Source organism: Ochotona princeps, chromosome 15 (genome assembly GCF_030435755.1).
Source record: "Ochotona princeps isolate mOchPri1 chromosome 15, mOchPri1.hap1, whole genome shotgun sequence".
Classification (NCBI taxonomy): domain Eukaryota; kingdom Metazoa; phylum Chordata; class Mammalia; order Lagomorpha; family Ochotonidae; genus Ochotona; species Ochotona princeps.
In genome coordinates, this window is record NC_080846.1 from 22,865,373 (window position 1) to 22,888,427 (window position 23,055).

Consider the following 23,055-nt stretch of genomic DNA (forward strand, 5'->3'; position numbering starts at 1 on the left):
TGAATAATCCACTCATTCCCCTCCCTTCCCAAATGGCCATAATGGCTGGGACTGTGCCAGGCCAAAGCAGGGAACGCAGAGCTGCTTCTGAGTTTCCCATGTGGGTAAAGCACCGCCAAGCACTTGAGTCATCTTCCACTGCTTTCCAACATTCATTAGCAGGGAGCTGGATTGGAAGTGGAGCAGCCAGGACATGAACTGGTGTCCACATGATATGCTGGCATTGCAAGTGGTGGATTTATCCAACATACAGCAAGGCCAGCTCCTTTTTTCTTACATGAGTGCCTAAATCGAGTATTTAGAAGTGAGATACCATAAAGAATAATAAGAGGTTACAGCTAAGAAATACACAGAAACAAATAAAGGACCATGAACGTACTTAATATTTTTAATTATATCTTGAGCTTTATTACATCATGAAACAGTTTTTAGAGATGGCCTTCAGTTACTTTTTGTTAACTGCTTCCAGAAAACGTAGCAGGTGCAGAAACAGATTGATAATATCCAAGTAGAGGCTGATGGCAGCCAACACATACTCTTCTGGTGAGAGTTTATGCATCAGTGAGTGGGTGTCGTAGATGATGAAGCCACAGAAAAGAAGGGCTCCTCCAGCAGCCACGACCAGCTCCACTGTCTCACTGTGAAAGAATGACTGTAGCAAGAAAATAAAGAAGTACATTTACATACACTGTAAGTAATGGTGTACAACTTTATACACAGAGGATAAAAGTACACCAAACCAAATCAGATCTAAGCTTGCTTTGGCTGGGTGGACGAATGAATACATTAATAGATGGGTGGTTTCCATTTAATTAAATTACTTACTTGACTTTGAACAGTAGCATTCCAAATATAAAGTATTTTAAACTGTATTTCTTTTCAAATTTAAATGTATCACTTAGAAGCTGCCATTTGAAAGCGAAGACCTTTGTCTAAATGATGTAACTCGCTTGTGGATTCATTTTCTTTCAGTGACCGAAAGTTATCAATATAACAATTTGATTTTAAAGCAATGAAGGCAAAAACATTCTGTATATAAATGTTCTAGAAAATTATAACTAAGTGTTCTATCATAAAAATAACTGTTATGGTGTCTGATGCTATTTATATTGACATTACCAGAATTGTGGTTCAAGTTAACCATTTTAAAACAGCTTACCTTTAAGATTCCCACCAAGCATAAAATCCACAAAGCAGCAAACAGCCTATAAAACCAAAATTTTAATAATTTAGAATATATTCTCTTACCATAAACTTTATAAGTCATTATCAAACCTTCTACAATATATATATGTGTGTGTATATATGTATATACACTAGAGAAACAATTTCATATTTAAAACGGTAGCAAGTTATTTGAGTATGTTCTGTTCTTTTAAATGAGCTGATTTTATTTAGCATGGTGAATATATGAAAATGTATTTTTCCATATTAGTTAATACTATACTGGGAAATTAAATGTATAAAATATAGTGTTTAAAAATGCTGATAGTACCAAAAACTATAAAATACTTATGGGCATATTTAACCAAATTCCAAGATTAGTACACAGCAAACAACCAAACCTTACTTCTGAAATTAAAGAACTGAGTAATATATATATATTTATATATATAAATATAAGTATAAAATGTCAGTCCCCCCACATTTATCTACAGATTTAACACAATCCCAACCAAAACTTCAGCAGGGTTTCTTCTTTGGATAGAAATTGTCAAATAGATTCTAAATTGCACAGGGAAATATCAGTAAAATAGAATAGCCAAAACAATTTTGAAAATCAGCACAAAGTTTCAGAACTTATGTGATTTTGAGAATTATTTTAAATCTGCATTAAGAAAGCATGATATTAGCATGCCAACAGACGTATCTGTTAATTAACAGTACTTTCTATTTTTATATGCAAAAGAATTTATGCATGTAAATTTGCTGCTGCCACAATTTTGTAAGTCACTATCCAATTTTTTTCTGTAAAGTATAATTATATTAAAAAGAACATGTAAGAAGTCAGTCCTAGGGGGCCAGTGTTGTGGCACAATGGATTAAGACTCAGCCTGTGATGCTGGCATCCAATCTAGACACAGGTTCTTTGAGCCCTCTCTGGTCTGCTTCTGATCCAGCTCCCTGCTACACCTGGGAAAGCAGTGGAGGATGGCCCAGTGTTCGGGCCCATGTGTTTATGTGGGAGCTTTGGAAGAAGCGCCTGGATCCTGGCTTTGGCCTAGTCCAGCCCAGCCATTGTGGCCATCTGGGGTATAAACCAGAGGTTGGAAGAATACTCTCTTGCTGCCTCTCTTTATAACTCATTCAAATACATAAAATAAAGCTTTTTTTAAAAGATAATCACTGGTTATTAAATATGGGAGTCAGTGTTCTGCTATCAAATATGAGACATGACCTCGCTTAGGAACTTGAGTATACATACAGTAAACGGCTATTTAAATTCAGAGGCATGTTTTATAAGTTTCTGGTAAGAACTTGGGGTTTTCAATTTATGAAACTATCTTTTGTAACTACAGTACCAGGTAAAAATGTAAAACTCTAATCTTGCAAGTACATTCTAAATTGTTACTTCTTATCAAACATTTAAAGGGCAAGCTTTCGTCAATGTTTACTTTTCCTTTCCCTTCCCTTTCCCTCCTTCCTCTCCCGCTTCCTACTCTTTCTTCATCACTTCCTTTTCACTGTACAAGAGAAGCAAATGTCACAAAGCCACTTGCCATCTCCTTGAATCCTCTGGAAGTGGAGGGCCCAGAATTAGTATTCAGAGAATAATCTATCCTCTATTTGGAAAAGCAGTCCTCCAGGCTAACAGAATAGCACTTCTCTCAAAACCACCTTAATATTAAAGACATGCATTATATCCAAGAATATAATACTTACCCTGCTCCAAATTTGCTGAAATCTCTCTTGGATTGCAGGGTATATGCAGTTAGACCAAGAAATACTGCAGTAGTCAGTATAAAGGCTTGCAGAATAATATATACATCATAGAAAGCAACTGTAAAATTAAAACATTTGATTAAAATTCATGTACTCTGTATAAAATAGCTGATTCTAGTACTATAAACAGAAATGATTTATTTTCTCCTTTACAACATACCAATAAAAATAATCATAAAAAGAGTCCTTAGCTAGCCTTGAATATGTGTAATTGAGTTAAACTATATCCATAATGCAATAAGCAAGCTCCAAAACTTCATTCACACAAAATAACATCTATTATTACAAATGTTAGTGAGATGACTAGTGGTAGGTAGTTAGGAGTTTTTGGGCTCTGGGAGTGACTCTCATTCATTTCTATCTCAACTATAGTTTCTCATCATCCATGCGGATTGTTCATTGCAGATTATGATTCTGGGTATTGTAGCTAACTGACAATTCCTGAAGAATAGTACCAATTCTAGCAATTACATGGTAGGCTGCACTCAATTCTTCAGCCCAATCCAAGGCAATTGGGCAAAAATATTGGGGCTGACAGGAATCTCACATGCTATTATAGAGAACTGAAACAGAGTTGTGGGCTTTGCTGGATGTGTAGCAAGTTCCCTTCTGTAACTGTAGAATGATCACCAGATTGACCATAACTATTAATATGAAACTTCCTAACATTTTAACAGCTTGCTAAATTTTAACCTATTTAAAGGAGGTCTAGTAAGCAGTTTTTATTTTTCCAGGAATTAATTATCCACATTACTTTTATTCCTAAATGCTACAGGTTGGATTTTTCCATTTATGCCATTGCAGGATTAAACACATAAAAAATAAACGCAGAAAATATAAAAACTTATTTTTGCTTCCAGATGGAAAAGTTCATATAACTAACGTTCTGAGATTACTTCACTCATGAATTTCTACCTATACTTCTAAAAGTCTTAAAATGCAGCTCTTCTACATCCCTTGTAAGTGGTGCTGATGATGATGTGGGGAGTTGGCGAGTGGTGAGGTAGACTTGATAACATTAACAGGAACATTAATAGATTATTCTAATAATAAGTAAAGAGTACTGCTTCCTGTCTATGTTTAAAAGCTTTAATCCTGCCTGTTTCAGTATTTAAAAAAACAGGTAAAGATTAACAAAATAAGGGTACATATTTAAGATTTTTAAAATGCATAGAATAGTTAAAAACTGACAAGATAGGAAAGAATAATTATATTAGCTACACAGATGAACATTTAGTAGCCACAGTTAGCCATTTTAAAACAGAATTTTTATTGTTAGTTTCTTGAAGTTTCTTACTTGAGGCATTACATAGAGCACATCAAATAATAACAGATACTTGGCCTTCAAATATATCATTAAAATGAAACACAAAAAGAGAAATTATTACTTCTGTCATACAATTTGGTAGGAGACAGTATTAAAACATGGTTCAATGAGGGTGATTTTAGAGGGGCTAAGCTAAGTGATGAAATACATGGCTGAAAACACAGTTTTACATATTAAGCCCCAATGCTTTTTTACCAAGAACATTTTCCCATTGTTACAACACAAAGAAATGCAATGATGGCTTACCAACAATGCCCACAGTCAGAGCTTCCAACAGCGTCTAAAAACACAGTATGGAATGAATTCATGTAAAACACTAGCTTATGTACCTTTTCTAATTTTTAGCAGTTCAATATGATCCCTAATATGTAATCCCCTTTTAGATTATGAAGTATATGAGACAGTTACCAAGCTCACCAAATAGAAAATAAGACCTCATTGTATTGGGCAAGAATATGTGGATCCTGTGACTCCATGAGTCTTTAAGACCTAGTCAGATTTATGGCAGGAAGACTCATTTTATAAATCATGTACACATTTAGAAAAAATCAGTATCTCATACAAACATAGGAAGAATGAAATATTTAGGTGGTACACTGGTGTGATGGAGTCTTAAAATTGTCTCCCAATGTTCAATCTATCTTCTGCAGTAACAGAACTTTCAGCTGACCACCTGGCTATTAAGATTAAATGTTATACTTTTTTAGACTCTCTTGTAACTAGGGCTGATCATTTGACTCTACTGAGCTAAGTGAAGGTGAGTAGAAAGGAATATACTTTCCAGACAATGCTGTAGAAGCAAAAAGCTTGCTGTTTTTCTCCTCTCTCTAACTGGCTGCTATGTGAACATAATGCTGGGCTGTATCACACTGTGGCATACTTTAGAAATGCCTAAACCATACAGAAGCCTGTGCCCTTGACAATTTCACTAGTCAATCAAATTTCATAGAAAAGAGAAACTATCTTGTTTAGCCTGTCCTTATAGCCATGTTACAAATAGCAGAATCCATATTTGAATATTTGAAGACATTGAGCCTTGTCCTTTGTCCTCTTAATAACATTATCTTTATTTTGTGTAATATGCCTACTCTAGTTGGATTTTTCAACCATTTGATAGACTCTAAGACAAAAATAAAGCCAGAAGTAAGAACAGTGGCTGCACAGTCACACACCCAGGAGAAACATTTCCTGCACCCCGTTCTACTTGAAATCAAGAAATTACCAGAATTAGAGCAAAGTGATATGAATGTTTTAATGGGTTGGTAGAGATAATAGAAATGTATTTCAATACATTATTTATTTTACTTGAAGGGCAGAGAGAGCAAGAGCAAGAGAATCAATCTGCCATCTGCTGGTTTACTTCCCAAATGCCTGCAACAGCCAGGGCTTGGTCAACAGAAACCCGGAACCCAGAACTCCACCCAGATAGCCCAGGGAGCACTTTATGCACTGCTTCTGAGGACCAGCAGAGGAACCAGAACAGGTAAGATTGATGACCTCAGTGTGCTTTAAAAATTTTTTTTTCTGCTACATTCACCATACCTAAATAAACAAACCTACCTGCCTCAACATGGTAGAAACACTGCTTAGAAACAAAAGCAAAAACAAACCCGGCACTGATACAGAACTGCCAGCACAAGCAGCAGCCTCCAACACCCACCCCAACAGACATGGGCAACATGTTTATACAATTCTTGATATTTGTAATATGATTAAAGAAACCCTGTGCTAGTCAGATTCTTTCTCACTCAGGGATTTGAATTCAAAGAATGAAATAATGACAGCAAAAGTTAAAGCTAAAAGGGAATGAACTCTAAGTTCTTTGGAGCCAACAATGCACCACATTAAAATTAAGAGATGGATAAAGGAGAACACTACATAAGGGCAGGAGTGAGGCAGAGAAGAGGGATAACAGAATAAGGGAAAGCGGGATCACAGATTCCTGCCTCTGCATTTCCTACAGCAGCATCTTTTCCAGAACCTTCCTGCTGTTCCTCTTCATGAAGCCTGTTGAGTTTGAGGATGGGCTCTTTAAAAAATTCCCATTATTTGAAATAACTTGTGTTAGTATTACTAACTTTGTAAGCAAAAGAGCTTACACTTTAGTTGAATAATTCATCTTTACAGTAGTTGAAACTTTTTCTTTCCTAAAGCCAAAAAAGCTCATTATCAGAATTCACCAACTTTGCTTAAATCTGGTCATGTTAGCATTTCAGTCGGATCAACAGCTTTTTTGCTTATTTGACTACAGATATTCTTATCAGTTTCAAGTGTTTTGAAGTAAAATTTTAGGTCAGTACCCAAAGTCGTAATGGATATAGGAAGAAAAATATAATTTAAAAAAAAATACATAGCTATGTTGGTCATATTCTAGAACTGAGTTTTTAGAGGTGGTAGTTTAGATTTTAACAGATGAAAATTAGAGAAGAAACCTTACACAAGGGTTATCTCCTTTTGCATCATTTTACATATGAGAAAACTTAGGTACAGAAAGGCTAAATGCCTTGTCAAATGTCACAGAATCAAAGCCAGGTCAATAATTCTACTTCAGTGTTTTTTGTACTATATTCTAATATTAAACTAACACCTTTAAAGCTATCAAGCAAGTTAAAATTCTAAAGACTACAAAATCACAAGTGATTTCCTAAAATACTCATAAAAAACCTCTTAATGTTGCTGTCATTCCATCAAATATGCATTCAGTTAAATAAATACATTTAATATTCAGATCAGGCATTGCCGAAGTACTCACAAATCCAAAAAGAAGATACAGGTTCAGGGGATGCTTGTGTCTGTTTAAAGTCAATGCAAATATCATACCCAGAGATCCAAGAGCAAACACCAAAATTAAGGCAGGACTGAAAGACATAATAGTAAAAATATTTCAAGTTTAAAAATACTTGAATCATATAAAACATGTTTATTCTATGTGTTAATTTCAAGTACAGAGGAAAAACTAGGCTGATTCACACCAAACTGTCAAAAGAGATTACTTTGGTACCTAGAAAATGTGCCTGGTGTGACGCAGCAGCAGGACAGAGCGGAAAGCACAGAGTGAGCAAAGACTTCCCTTTGTCTTCTGAACTTCTACCAATTTGAACAATGTTTATAATTAGAATACTACAGTTATTAGCATACTATTTTTATAACTAAAGTACAATTCAGAAATGAAGTAATGAATGTTAAATTTAACAACATTTTTAGAGCATTTACTACAAATAGCAAACTATCAATTTAAGATTCTCCTTTGGATGGGAGGATCAAGAAGAGAAATTCTCAATGTCTAACAAAATATTCATTCTTTATTTTTCTTTTTCTTTAATATAAAGAAACTAGTATTTTTAGCCACAAAAGTAATTATGTTGAAGGTGATGATCTACAATTAGGCATGAATCAATTAGAGTTCTTTTGAAAGTTTCTCAATGAAATTTCCTAAGCTAAATTGAAATTAAAAGTAATTCACAGTTTTTAAGTGCCTTTGTTTTTTGAGTGCCTCTCTTAGGCTTTGGAGACAAGGCATAATTGGAAAAACTTGATGAATTAACACTCTTAATCCTATTCCAAGAGATGGAGGTTTACCCTATGCTAAACAACTGAGAGGTAAAGGCTGTGTTGTGGAACATTTTTCTTCATCAAAAAAAAAAAAAAAAACAAAAAAAGCTAATCTGGTTAGATAATGAAACATTTCTACATTTCAACCTCAAAGTTTGATAGAAAAAGTGAGTTGTTTTTTTTTATATGACTTTCTGATCACACACCATGTCTGAAAATGATTCATAATCGTCTCATCCCTTACCTTGCATGAACAAATACCCTTATGGATTCACAGTATAAGAAGATCGCAGAGGTCACTGTAGTTAAAAGGACTTGCAGGGAAAGGATGCTGTACACTTTTCTTAGAAAGGCTAAAAAAGAAAAAAATATGTTATTTATATTCTTTAACATTTACCTTCAAACAGCAAAGTGAAATTTCTTAATCCAAATAATGTGACCTGCACTTATACTAGATAAAAATCTTCCAAAGTAATTTAAAACTTTGTTAGAGATCTAATCTCCCAAGACAGCTTAAAAAATTAAGTTAATGGGCTGGAAGGTAAATGCTTTCTTATCAGAATAAAAGGAAATTATTAGGTTTCTACTTATACACAGAATATACATCAAAGCAAAAAATAAAAAAGAAAACATTTTAAATAAATTATTGTATCCACCCTTAAAAGCAAACAGAAGGCGTACAGGTAGATATAAAAATTTTTCATACATTTAAAAATATTTTATTTTATGGGCTGGTATAGTGGCATAACAAACTAAACTGCCACTTGTGGTGCCAGCATCCCACATAGGCACCAGTTCTAGTCCCAGCTGCTCCATTCTGATCCAGCTCCCAGCTAATGGCCTGGGAAAGCAGCAGAGGATGCTGCAAGTCGTTGGCCCCTGCAACCATGTAGAAGAACTTGAAGAAGCTACTTGCTCCCAGTTTCAGACTGGCCAGGCTCTGGCCATTGAGTTCATTAGGGGAGTGAACTTTCATTGATTTGAAAGAGAGGCAACTCCCCAAAGGCCTACAACAGCCAGTGGGGGGTATGCTGAAGCTGGTGGCCCAGAACTCCATCCAGGTCTCCCACGGGGTAGCAGAGTCCCAAGTCCTTCAGGATTCACCTGCTACCTCCCAGGACACACATTGGCACTCAGATGAAATTAGTGGAGCCACGACTCAAACCAGGCATTCCAATATGAGATACCACCTTCTTAATTGCTTTGCCAAATACCCCTAAATATTTTTTTTTTAAGTTTTAATTTCCATAATAGTAAAAGTGTTTCTTAAGAAGCAAATAAGATTTTCATTCAATTACTTTTTATGTCTCACTTATAGTATCTGTGCCTCCAGTTACTATACAATAGAAAATTCTCCAAGAATATTACCCACATCTGGAATGCCAAGGCGGAATAATTTTTAAATATTTATTATCAAATAATACATAGTTAATCATTTAAAATAATTATTAAAGTTTTCTGATATACAGATGGTATAAATAATAAAATGACCTCCCAAGAACCCACACTACTTTCAGAAATAAAACATTAATAACTGTTCTCACCTTCTCTCTATGTGCACACACTAACCCACATTCCTTCCCTCACACTGTTAGCTAACTACTGCTTCTCTCTCAAAATTCGGCCTTGCTCAGTTCCCCAGCCTGAATGAGTTCTTCCTCCATGTTCTCAAAGGACCTTAAACATAACTCTGGTCACTTTAAACCAGTAAGCTACTCTGGTCTCCATTCCATTAGGTCACAAAGTGTAAACGCTTCCTAATCCCAACAGGGAGCAAGACGCAAGATGCTTTTGTTCTTTTTTTTTTTTTAATATTGACTTGGCACCCAGCCTAGTGGATGGCACAGATTAAAAAGTCATTAAACTTTATTTGCTTTTTAAAAAATTTATATTGGATTAATGAGTGGTAAATTTTGTTCAAAAAGAAATTATTATGCTGAAGCAGAATACATGAGACACAAACAGAATAGTGTATCTAAGCAGACAGTAAAAGTTCCTAAAGTATTTTTATCCAGTGAAAGAAAACGTGACATTGTCTTTGGCCTATCCTAACTATATTCTTGGGGTAATTGTTCCTTTGGAAGTCACTTCCGAAGTGAATCAGCAGTGCTCTGTTCTTGGTAGGTACTGTGGCATGGTGCATTAAGCCACCCCTTGGGGTGCCCATATTCAGTGTCGGAGCGCCTGCCTGAGTCCAGCCTCTCTGCTCTTGCTTCTGCGTCAGCTTCTTGCTCATGCTTGCTGGGAGGCAGTGGGTGCCTCAATTGTTTGAGTGTCCACCACCAACGTGGGAGATCAGGATTGAGTTCTAAGCTCCTGACCTCAGCCTGGCACAGCCCTGGTGGCTGTGGACATGGGGAAGTAAACCAGTGGATGGCAATACACACTCTATTTCTCTGCCTTCGAAATAAGCAAATAATTCTTTTTTAAAATATGCTACAAATGACTTCATTTTTCAGAATTTGAAGCCTAAATCCCTGCCCTTCAGTACTGACCAGGTGAAGGGCTTGTTTCTAATAAACAGCATTTAGAAGATGTGATGTGTGATCTGCACAGCTGGTCCTCAGAGGTGCTGCTGCAGCTGTTGCCTTGGTTCTTTGGGGAAACCCAGCTGCCATGTTATGAGGAAACTCAAATCTCCACATGCAAAGATCCATTGAGTAAGGAACGAACCGCCTGTCAAGAACAGGTGCATGACATTCTGGAAGGAGACCCTTCAGAGGGCTGCAGTTCTGACCAAAGTCTTCACTGGAATCCTCCAGAAACACCTAATCGGCCTGATCTCAAAATCCTGACCCAGAGGGCTGAGACACTGCTTGGGCTACACTCCTACTGTTTGTACAGACCACAATCAAGCTTTGTAAATGAAGGAAAATGTCCACCTTCACTCACAGAGCCAAAAAGACGCAAATGAAAGGAAGATAACATATTTTACCTGTTGCAAGAGTCAGTAAACTGTGGCCCCTGGGCCCAAATTCAGCGCACTAGCTGAATTTCTATATAAAGTGTTTTTGGAGCACAGTCACATTCATTCCTGTAAATGTACCCTCTAAGGGGATTTGTGCACAGCGGCCAAGTTAAGTTGTGACAGAGACCATATGGTTTACCAAGCTAAAAATACATAGCACTTGCCTTTTGTAAAGAATATCTGCTACCCTCTGATCTATCAGATTCCCAAAGATTAAAAAAAGAGAGAGAGAGAGAGAGGATACCCAATATCATTGAGAATTAGAGAAAAGGTACTCTCATATAATGTATGCTTTGGAGAGTGAATACTGACATCAAAATTCACACTTTCTTTTGACCCTATAAAGTCACTTCTAAAAATTCATCCAACAGCAATACTTGGAAAAACATGAAGATAAGGATGTTGTCTGAAGGACTACTTGACTAAACACAAAGAAACAAAGGCAATAACCGTCAAGTGAGAATGGCTAAATAAATGTTTAGGTACATACTGTGGAAACTGCACTTTAAACATATGAGAAAACTATATTTGTTGGTATTCTTAAACCCAAGGTATAAGGACAGGTATTTGGCATAGTATTGGCATCCCCTATTGGTACTGCCTGGAGTCCTGGCTGCTCCACTTCCAATCCAGCTTCCTGCCGAGGAAAGCAACAGAAGATGGCTCAAGACATTGTGCCCTACACCCACATGGGAGACCCAGAAGAATCTCCAGGCTCCTGGCTTTGGCCTGGAATAGTTCTGGCTGTTGCAGTCTTTTGGAGAGTGAACCAGTAGATGGAAGACCCTTCCTTCTGTCTCTCCTTTTCTCTCTGTAATTCTACCTTTCAAATAAAGCTTTAAAAAATGTAAAAACAGGATTACAATACAATGGTGTTGTTAGGGACATACTCAAAAAAGAATTAAGATGGGGTTTTGAAGAGATATTTGCACACTGATATTCATAAACATTCACCAAGAGAAATAAGCCATGCAAATATTTCACCTAGAGAGGAATGTCTAACCAAATTTGTCATATACAAAAACATGATGTTATTTATCCTTAAACAGGAAATTTTGGCACATGCTACAACATGGATGCAACTTGAAGAAATGTTAATTGGAATAAGCCAATCATACAAGAAAGCAAATAACTTGTTTCACTTGCATCTTGAGAAATCAAATTCACAGAGACAAAAAGTTGGAGCTGGGGAAGAAGGAATGGAGATTTATTATTGAGTGGATATAGAATTTGACTTCACAAAATGAGAAAGTTTTAGAGTGAGCCAGGCACCTGACTCAGCAGTCAAGGCACCTGTGTCGTATCTCAGAGTACATGGGTCAGAGTCCCGCTCCTGGCTTCACTGTAGTCCCAGGCCAGGTCCTGTGGACGTTTGGGGAATGAACCAGCAATGGGAGATGTCTCTTTCTCTGCCTTTCAAATAAATAAAAATAACTTAAAAACTGGAGATTGGAGGCACAACAATATGAATATATGTTAACATTACTGAACTCTGCACTTTAAAATAGTTAAAATCGGGGCCAGTGGTGTGGCATGGGTTAAGCTGCCACCTTTGGCACTGGCATCCCACATGGGCACCGTTTCCAGTTACTCCACTTCTGATCTAGCTCCTTGCTAGTATGGCTGGGAAAGTAGTGCAGGGCAGCCACAGTGCTTGGGCTCCTGAACCCACATGGAGACAGGAAAGAAGCTCCTGGCTCCTGGCTCAGCCCTGGTGGTTGCAGCCAACTGGGAGTGAACCAGTGAATGAAGACCTGTATTTATCCCTCTGTCTGTAACGCTGGTTTTCAAATAAATAAACCTTTGGAAATTTGTTTAAATGATCCATTTTTTGTTGTATATATTTTATCACTTGGGAACAGTGCTTTGGAATAGCACGCTAAGCCTCCACCTGCAATGCCTGCATCCCATTTGAGCACCAGTTCAAATTCCGACTCCCTGGTAGGTAGTGTGCCTGGGAAAGCAGTGGAAGATGCCCCAACTCCTTGGGACCCTGCACCCATGTGGGAGACCTGCAAGAAGCTCCTGGCTTCCTTCAGCTCAGCTCCAGGTGCAGCCATCTGGGCAGTGAGCCAGCGAATAGAAAATCTCTCTCTTCTGTAATTCTGCCTTTCAAAGAAATAAACAAACTGTATATTTTTTGAAGAGCTGAGCTCACTTGACTAAAATAATTTCAGAATTCAGTTTCATCAATATTGATGGTAGGCATCAAGTTTTTTGTTGTTTGTTTTAAGATTTATTTATTTTACTTGGAAAGTCAGAGTTGCAGAGAGGGAAAGAGAGATTTTCCATTCTCTGGTTCATTCCCAAAGTGGCCGCGAAGCTGAGCTGATCCGATGCCAGGAGCTTCTTCCGGGTTTCCCATCTTTGTGGCAGGGGCAAAGGCCTTGGGCCATGGCCCACTGCTCTTGCAGGCCATTGGCAGGGATCTGTATCGGGGAAGCAGAGGAGTAGGACATGAACCAGCACCCATATGGGATGCTGGTGCTGCAGAAAGAGGTTTAGTCTGTTAATAACATTGCAGTGGCCCCTCAAGATGCTTAAGGTATCAAAATGATCATTACAATTCCATTCCCAGAACCAATTCCAAATGCCACAGAGACTGAAAATAATCAAACGGCTGAAGAAGTGTGGGCAATGAATTACCCTGGCAAAAACGCCACCGTCGTTCTTAGGAACTGCACAGGAATCTGTGACATGAAATTCTGACTGACTGGGGAAGCTTCCAAGTCCAGCCCACGCCTCCGTGCACAGGATGGATGGAAGCCGCTGCGCCTTCACAGAGCCCACGGCGGGCGCCCCACAGACAAAACGACGTGGATCCCAAAAGAGCGAGCGGGCGACCCCCGGACGCGCACAACGACCACAGCCCACACTTAGCTTCCAACACAAACCTAACTTCCTGCCCGGCCCCTTCCTGCCGTCCGGAGAGGCGCTCCCCGCAGCCGGTCCTCCCTGCGCCCGGGTGAACAAAGTGGACAGAGGGGACAGGGCAGCCAGCGGGGAGCCCTCCCTGCACCTGCACAGGCCTGCAGCGCGGCCGGCCGCCACCTACCCATCCGGATGTGCACGCTGGCAGAGGCCACGCAGCTGCCGTAGTTGAAGTCATCCTCGATCGAGGAGCGCGGGTAGCGGGGGTCCGGGTCGGCCATGTCGGCAGCAGGACCCACACCCGTCCTGGCCGCGGACAGAGAAAACCACTGACCACAACGGCCTTCAACGCACTTCCGGGGTGAAGCCGTCCAGCCCAAACTAGCTGATCTGCCTCGGCGGAGCGAACCCCGAGCTACTCGATTACTTCACTCCCTGCCCAGGAAGAAGGTGAAGATAGCAGACAAAACGGGTGGTTACTTCCAGCGTCATCTAAAGTGAAACTTTCTCCAGGATTTCGTCAATAACGTTCTAAACCCTCTCAAGGGGAGAGCTGCTAAAAGTGACAGATAAATAAAAGTGACAGTGTCCCATTCATCTATCTGTTCAACGAATGCATATCTCAACCATCAGTTTTTCAATATAATGTACTTTTGATTCTACTGGTTATAACAATTTCAAAAATTCCTACATTTGTTGAGCACTTCCCAGGAGCTAAGCTTTATGAATGAAGGAATGCCGCATCCTGAAAGGCAAGCAGGAGCCCCCCAGACATGAGTGGCGTGCAGTGGATAGGTTCCCAACCACAGCATCTGCAGCGGCAGAACAGAATTCTCGTGGCCAGGAAAGAGGCTGGTTGGATAAGCCAGGGTCGGATAGCCAATACGATCCTGGGGCAGGCGTGATCAAGAGTGGAAGAGGGGATACTGAGTCCATCCAAGAGATGGTTGATTGTGGCAAATACAGTGTCTCCAGGAGAATATTTGAGACATTGTTGTCCTTCCAATACAAAGATGAGCTGTAGACTTGCATAAGGTCATGTCCTCCTGGGACCCTGGGCACTGCTTCAGGCCATTTTCTTTGATCCATCACACTGCCTAGTCCTGACTTTAATCATCGTACCTAAAACACTTGGCAAGTGAAACACAGTAGTTGTGGTAAAGCCTATTCTGGACCCAAATCCTCAAACTGGATGTTAACAGAAGCCTTTTTGAAAAAATCAACTTGGTTTTCATAACTGCATGAACAAAACTCCGTATCTTTTAAAATGTTGCAAATATAAACATATTATTCGTTTTAATACAAAGCCATCATAATAGAATCTATTCTAGAAGATAATATGAGGATGAACTGGGAACTAAGCTTTTTATTGACTGAAGACAACATTAATATAACTTAATCTATCACCTCTTAGTAATTACAAAACTGAATTCCAGCTGGATTATGGATCTAAATGTGAAAGGCAAAACAAGAAAATGTGAAGAAAATGATAAGCATCTCTAAAATTTTAGGAAGGCAAAGTCTTCTGAAACAAGGTATAAAATAGAACTTAACCTTAAAGGAAAAGACTGAGAAATTAAAAGAGTAAATTTATTTTATACACGACATGGATGAACCTTATATCATAATGTTGAACCGAAGAAGCCCCAAAAATCATATATACATGTACATTATTAGGTACAAATACAATCACATACATACACATACATGCATATATGTATTGATATGCACATGTGTGCACACATACATGCACATGTATATGCGCATGTGTATAAACACATGCATGTGTACATGTATACCCATGCGCATGTTACATACATGTATGTAGGTATGTATGTTGGTATGTTTATAGTATAATATGTAAGTATATATATGTATAGGACATCGTGTAAGTTTGAAGAGCAAACCAAACGATCAGAAAATTATTCTCTGTGGAGAAGGAAGGGAGGATCATTGGGAAGGGACACTTAAAAGGACTTCCAGAATTCTGACAATGTACTGTTTTCTGCTAATGATATTCTCTTTACTATGTGATATTTCTACTTAGAATTGATATGCTAAGCTGAATATTACACTTAAAATTTTAGAGAGTTTTAAAGCTTTTTAAAAATTTTACTTACTTTCATTGAAAGGCAGATTTAGAGAGAGAAGGAGAAACAGAGAGAAAGATATTCCATCTGCTGGTTCATGCCCCAAATGACTGCAGTGGCCAGCGTTGAGCCATTCCAAAACCAGGTGCCAAGAGCTTCCACCAGGCCTCCCACGTTGGTGCAGGGTCCCAAGAACTTGGGCCGTTGTCCATTGTTTTCCCAGGCCACAAGCAGGGAGCTAGGTGGGAAGTGGAACAACTGGGACACAAATCAACACCCATATGGGATCCTTACATGTGGAGGTAGAGGATTAGCTGGTTAAGCCAATGTGTCTGCCCCTGGAACTGTTTTTTCAAAAGTGGAAAAAAAAAAAGCTCTCTCTCTGTTAAGACTGTTGTTACCTTATGATTATTAGCTGTATACTTACAGATGTAGAATTTAACAACTCCTGTATTGTTCCTCGTTTCTTTTAAAACTTTTACAATTCTTTGTAATTTTTTTTAAGATTTGTTTTATTCTTTTTGCAAAGTCAGATATACAAAGAGGAGGAGAGACAGAGAGCAAGACCTTCTATCCGTTGATTTGCTCCTCAAGCGGTCACAATGCTGGAGCTGAGCCAATCCAAAGCCAGGAGCCCAGAGCCTCCTGCGGGTCTCTCACATGGTGCAGGGTGCCAAGACTTTGGGCCATGCTCAACTGCTTTCCCAGACCACAAGCAGGGAGTTGGATGGGAAGTGGGGCCACTAGGATTAGAACCAGCACCCATAAGGGATCCCGGCGCGTTCAGGGTGAAGACTTTAGCTGCTGGGCTACCACACCAGGCCCAATTCTTCGTAATTCTTTGTGAATGAAATTGCGAAGTCAAAGTAATGGTGGTTTTGAGGGCTTACCTTTTTCTTCTATATCTTTATCTTTCTCCCATTCTTTTTGTCTAATGTCATTATTTAAAAGTCCTATCATATATATTTTCTATCCTCAGACCACAATTCTGCTGTTATTCCTGGCTTGATTTGAACACATTTTTTTTTTTTGGCTTTCGAATAATAATATGCACTCAGTATTAAAGGCAGTATAGGGCCTGGCGCAGTAGCCCAGTGGCTGAAGTCCTTGCCTTAAACGTGCCGGGAACCCATCTGGGTGCCGGTTTGTATCATGACTACTCTACTTCCCTTCCAGTTCCCTGCTTGTGGCCTGGGAAAGCAGTTGAGAACTGCCCACAGCCATGGGATCCTGTACTCACATGGAAGACCTGGAAGAAGTGCTTGGCTCCTGTCTTCAGATCAGCTCGGCTCCGGCCATTGCAGCTGCTTGGAGAGTGTAAATCTCCTCTCTGTAAATCTGACTTTCCAATAAAAATGAATAAATCTTTTCACAATTTTTTTAAAAGGCAGTATAAATTTAAGTTGCAACTATAGTTAAATTTTTTCAATTTATTAATGATGTTTTATCTACATATCAACTTTAGGGATCAAAATCGTGGAGGTTTCAAAGTCTTTGGATTACTAAAAGAACATGCATTTTGCAGTTTGAATCATAATTCACTTGATTTCCCAAACATAAACAGTTATCTTCAGGCCTATGTTTTCTCTGTAGTAAAATAAAAATTAGATTAGCTAAACTATGGAATTAATGGAAATTAAATGCAACAATACATAAAGCACTCCGCTCCTGGTTAGTAGTTGCTCAATAAGGATTCTCTTTTCTTCCTCATTCAACGCTATTGGCTCATAGGATTTAATGTTGTGGTTGTATGGTTTGTCTCTACCAAAGCTCATAAACAGTTATCTGATTGCCAATGTAATGGTGTTGAGAGGCAGCCTAACCTTTAAATGATAACTAGGTCAGAGATTAGTGTCTTCCTTGGTAGACTGAATTCAGTCACTTGGAATTAAATTACATCTTTCGGGAATGAGGTGGGTCTTGAGAGACTGCCTCAATTACCAAGCAGTAGGGTGATATAAAGCATGACTAACCCATGGCACCTTGGTCTCTTCTGCATCCACCCCCTGCACTCTTACACAGTCCTGCCGTGTGATGCCTTCTTCCAGACTGGTGGAGCATGATGTTCTTCCTCACTCTACTGAACTTCCTGCCTCTAGAACCTCAAATGAAATGAATAGCTTTATGACTCCTCTCCCAAGTATTTTTTTTAAAAGACAGATAGCCATTAAGAAAAGGGAAGAATATTAGATGAGATTGGGTGCATTTAGGGTGGTATGACCATAGATGAAAAGGGAAAAATATTAAAGGAAAGGAGGAGAAAGTGGGAAGAAGAATGACTAGAGATAGGAATGAATACAACTTCAGAGAGCCTGTTATGTAATGGAGAGACACCGAAGTCTTTGAGTCTTTGTTGTTGTTGTTGAGAAAATGATATGATGAAAACCTTTAAAAGCATATTTGAAAGCCAGAGTGACAGAGTGAAAACGGTATGATGAAAACTTTGTGTGTGTGTGTGTGCGTGTGTGTGTGTGTTTGTGTGTGTTTACGTTTATGTGAAAGGCAGAGAGGAGATAGAATGAAGAAGGAGAGGAGAAGAAGAGAATGGACGGGAAGATAGCAGACATTTCTTGTTGGTTCACTCTCCAAATGCCCACAGTACATTGGGCTGGGCCAAGCCAATGCCAGCAGCCAGAAACTCCATCCTGGTCTGCCACATGTGGTAGGGATCCAAGTAGTTGAGCACATCTGCTGCACTCAGGATGTACATTAGCAAGAGCATGGATAGGAAACAGACGTGAGGCTTGAACCCAAGCAGTCCTGTGTATTGTGTGGGCTTCCCAGGCAGCAACATAATCTGATGTGCTTCAGTGCTCAATCCTGAAAACTGTTTCATGGCATTCATCAAGGGATCAAATGGATTGGGAGGAGATTGATGTTTGGCACAATGGTTAAGATGCTGCTTGGAACATCAGTGCATTCCAATACTTTGATATTCTAGAAGGTTTGTGTACCCAGAGAGGCACAGAAACTCTGAACTCAGGATCCTTTCAAATCTTGCCATTGTGTATGTCTCCTGTCATTCCTTTTGTCCTTTATACTAAATCACCATGATCAGTACAGTACTTTTCTGAATCCTGTGGAATTGTCTAGTGAGTCAGGAAATTTGGGGTGAAGCATGGGAACCTCAACATCTGTAGGTGCCCAGGAAGAAAGGCAAATAGCTTAAGGATCCCTGAGTCTTGCAGCTGGCATCTAAAATGTGTTGTGGAACTGAGCCTGTTACTTATGGGGTCTGTAGTAACTGGGTAGTGTCAGAATCCTAGCCTTTGCCCTTAACTGTGAATAGAATCAGAGGACCTTAATTTTGTGTCTCCAATTCCAAATGTCCTTCTTTTTATAAGATCCTTCCTCTTATAAGGAAATTCCAAATTTCTTCTTACAAGGATACTAATCATTGTTTTCAGATCTTAACTGTATCTGCAAATGAAGCTTATCCTCAAGGGTGCTGAAGGTTGGGACTTAAATCTAATTTGGGAGTGCACGATTCAACCTACAACACAGAAAAAGTGAATTTTCAATTGAGTCGTAAAAGATAATTAAGGCTCACCAGTTGGAAGATACCACAGACATCCAAGCATGAAGAAATTAACATTGCCATATTAGGAAAGACTCAGGCACATATGAAAGACATTAAGAAGAACAAGAGTTAGTGACTAACTAGAAACAGTCATTTGCACGATGGCTGTTACAGGGAGGGCTCAGAAAAAATCCTTCTGAATATAGTAATCACTTAGGATAATTCAGATCACCTTGGCACATGTGACCAGCAACAAGGAAGTCAATTTTCTAGGAAAGGATCAGTTTTGGGCGTATTGACTTGAGATGAACACAAGAAATCTGAGCAGAATTATTCATTAAATACTGGAGACAGGAACTGAAAAGGGAACCTGTAAGGAAAGTTAGAGCTGAGAACGCAGTGAAGGGAGAGGTCCACCTAGAGATGATATGTGTTCTCATTCAAATTGGAGGAATATGAAGAAGAAAGGATCTGAATGAGATAGAATTGTACCAAGCCATATAGTATTGGGGAAAGGCAGGTTTAATTTTAAACTTAAAAAAAAAATTTTTTAAATTTATTTGTAAAGCAGAGTGGCACACAGAGAGAGGCAGAGTGATAAAGAGAGAGAGAGACAGAGAAAAAAGGTCTTTACTGCATTGGTTCATTCACTCCTCAAGTGGTCTCAGTGACCAGGGATGGGTAAGACCAAAGCCAGCATGCTGGAACTGCATCTGGATTTCCCATGTGGGTGCCAACGGCTCAAATACCTGTCCCATTTTCCATTGCATTTCTGGGTACATCAGCAGGGAGCTGGATTGGAAATGGAATAGCCAGGACTCAGATACTCCAAAATGCAAATGTCAGCTTAATCTACTGTGCCACAACACTGGCCCCAAGCATTTGCCTTTCACTGGCTGAATTTAGTAGACATTTCTGTTTTCTGAATAAGGGAGAGAAATAAATGTGATTTGAAACAGTCAATATGGTAATAATATTGTAAAAAGTCTGTAGGAAGCAAAAGTGTAAACTATTCATGGGAGTGGATATGATGGTGACTCGAGCCAGAATGGCAGTATTAAAACTGGAGGACAGTGGTCAGATTCTGGATGTGTAGCATGAGAGACTTCAATAGATTTATGGGAAAATTAAAATAGTGGGTAGGAAGACATGGTAATGAGATTCTGCAAGTATTTTCTGATACAGCAGTATTCTCAAAAAACATTCATAATCTTAGGGTCATTAGCTGAGCAACAAGAGACGGGAGTTGAGAAGGAAAGAGAAAGCATAAAATAGTTTTTGAGGAGACCAAAGTGTACCAAAAATACATAATATAATTGGCTAGCACCATAAAGGGATTACTTGAGAAACATGGCCTTGATTTTACACTGAATCCAATTAATGGGGTTATTTTTCTTTCCAGCTACACTCAGATGCATGTGTATAGAGCTAAAAACTTGAAAATTGGATTTCAACAGGATATTATTTTTTCTTTAAGATCTATTTATTTTATTGGAAAGACATTACAGAGAGCAGGAGATACAGAGAGAAAGATTTTCCAACTACTGGTTCACTGTCCAAGTGGCTGCAATGGCCAGAACCGAGCCAGTCTGAAGGCAGGAACCAGGAGCCTCCTCCAGGTCTCCCACACAGGTGTAGGGTCTCAAGGCTTTGGGCCATTCTCTACTGCTTTCCCAGGCCACAAGTAGGGAGCTGGATGGGAAGTGGAGCAGCTGGGACAAACCAGCACCCATACGGAATCTCAGCACATGCAATGTAAGGATTTAGTCACCAGGCTATCACATTGAGCCCAGGATGGCATGCTTTACAACAGAATTCATCATAGAGAAAGAAAATTAAGAAAACAAAGGCAATGATGGTAATAATTGACTGTTGCCTGTATGAATGAGAAAAGTGAGAGTTGGGGGAAAGAGGGGGCCAGGGAACAGGCAGCAAGATTTGGGATTAGATCCTTGGGTGAAGGGAGGAGTTGGAGTAAGAGAGTGGACTCATTAAATTGAAATAGAAGGGGTGTAGTACAATGACTCATTGGCTAATCCTCCCCTTGCAAATGCTGGGTTCCCATATGGGTGCTGGTTCATGTCCCGGCTCATCCAGCTCCCTGCTTGTAGTCTGGGAAAGCTGTAGAAAATGGTCCCAGTCCATGGGAGCCTGCGCCCATGTGGGAGACCTGGGGGAACTCCTGGTTCCTGGCTTTGCAATGGCTCAACTCTGGCAATTGTGGCCATTTGGGGAGTAATCCAATGGGTGGATTAACATTTTTAAAATTAAATTAAAAAAATAAATCTTTTAACATAGAAGGGATATAGTTATTAATATTTCTAAGTTCTAGGAGATAATCGTGTAAGTAGATGAAAAATCAGAGTTACAGAGAGAAGGAGAGTCAGAGAGGAAGATCTTCCATCCACTGGTTCACTCCCCAAGTGGCTGCAACAGCCAGAGCTGAGCCAATCCGGAGCCAGGAGCTTTTTCCAGGTCTCCCACATGGGTGCAGGGTCCCAAGGCTTTGGGTCGTCCTCTGGTGCTTCCCCAAGCCACAAGCAGGGAAGTGGAAGGGAAGTGGAGCAGCCGGGACATGAACCAGCCCCCATATGGGATCCTGGTTCATGCAAATTGAGGACTTTAGCTACTAGGCTACCGTGCTGGGCCTCCAAATCTAATTTTCACATAAAATCATTGTGCCTCGGTAAATTAGAACATCCAGAGAATTGGACCTAACTGCTCCCATCATTCACAGTGGTTGCCTGGTTCTCTGTGTGTCTGAGTTTGCTCATTCTGTTCTAGCAAGTCAAGAGTTGCTCAGTGTTTGATCACATCTTGCCTTAGTCGCTCACCTTCTTCAAGTAGTCCCTGCTAGAGGTGTGGAGCTGCATAAAACACAATGAGTGGCAATGGGCCCTCAGTCATTCTGGGACACACACAGGGGCAAGCTCTCGCTCTTCCTGCCTAAGAATACAGTTGCTACTGTGAGCAGGCAGGAATGCTTTCACTCTGTAGTGGTTTCCAAAATCATGAATGGCGAGTGACCAAGGATGACAAGGTCCCACTGAAGGAGTTCTGTATTACTGCTTCTCTAGGTCACAATTCCCCAGCTGATGAGGGCGAGGGAAAGGGGTGGGAGTAGGAGGAAGGGACTGTATAACGAAAAATAAAGAATTTAAAATAAACAACAACAAAAATTCCCCAACTGATTAAGGGCTCAGGGAACCTCCCATCCCCCTGATGGTCTCCAGATGTGCCAATGTAGGCTGACCCAAATCTGGATTATTAAGGTAGACTTTCAAGCAAAGGCAAAAACAAAGAAAAAATCCTTCAGTCATTGAACAAAAAGATAGCAAAGCTCTTCTCCCAAAAATATTGGCTGCACCAATTTTCAAGAATATTTTTGTGGAATACCTTTGCTAAGAACCACTTTTGGAAATTCAGGTAGAGGAGCCAAACTACAGTGTAGCACCACTGTTTATCTCTAGGGAGTGCTATCCCCAAAGAATACAACTGCAAAGGTCCCAAACAGTGACTGGAACTTCTCAACTGACCGCTGCTGTCCACTCTTCCAGTCTTGAGGGTTGGGATTTTTCTCACCTCTTTGGAAGCATCTCATTAAAACAAACAAACAAAACACACAACTTTTTTTTTTTGAAAGGCAGAGTTACAGAGAGAGAAAGAATGGTTTTCCACCCACTACTTCTCTCCCCAAATGGCTGTAACAATGGGAGCTGAGGTGATTTAAAGCCAGGATCCAGGAGCTTCTTCTTGGTCTCCTTGTGGATGCAGGATCCCAAGG

At 39.6% G+C, this 23,055-nt stretch overlaps 1 protein-coding gene across 1 annotated transcript; it reads right to left on the minus strand.

Moving 5' to 3' along the window:
- Positions 1–384: 384 nt before the first annotated feature.
- TMBIM4 (transmembrane BAX inhibitor motif containing 4) lies at positions 385–14,038 on the minus strand. Its single transcript, XM_004583001.4, has 7 exons — positions 13,846–14,038; positions 8,067–8,175; positions 7,023–7,128; positions 4,517–4,550; positions 2,884–3,001; positions 1,160–1,205; positions 385–652 (listed from the first exon to the last, which is right to left on the minus strand). The coding sequence occupies exons 1-7, from the start codon at positions 13,940–13,942 to the stop codon at positions 446–448; spliced, it is 717 nt and encodes a 238-aa protein (XP_004583058.2). The 5' UTR covers positions 13,943–14,038; the 3' UTR covers positions 385–445.
- Between the last annotated feature and the right edge of the window lie 9,017 nt (positions 14,039–23,055).

Bases quoted from the DNA above. Each gene is read 5' to 3' on its own strand.
- TMBIM4 (XM_004583001.4), bottom strand. From the start codon at position 13,942: ATGGCCGACCCGGACCCCCGCTACCCGCGCTCCTCGATCGAGGATGAC. The intron at 3,002-4,516 runs GTAAGCCATCAT...TTAATTTTACAG, and splicing joins TCTGACTGTGGGCATTGTTG to TTGCTTTCTATGATGTATAT. The intron at 653-1,159 runs GTAAGCTGTTTT...TTCTTGCTACAG, and splicing joins GCTTGGTGGGAATCTTAAAG to TCATTCTTTCACAGTGAGAC.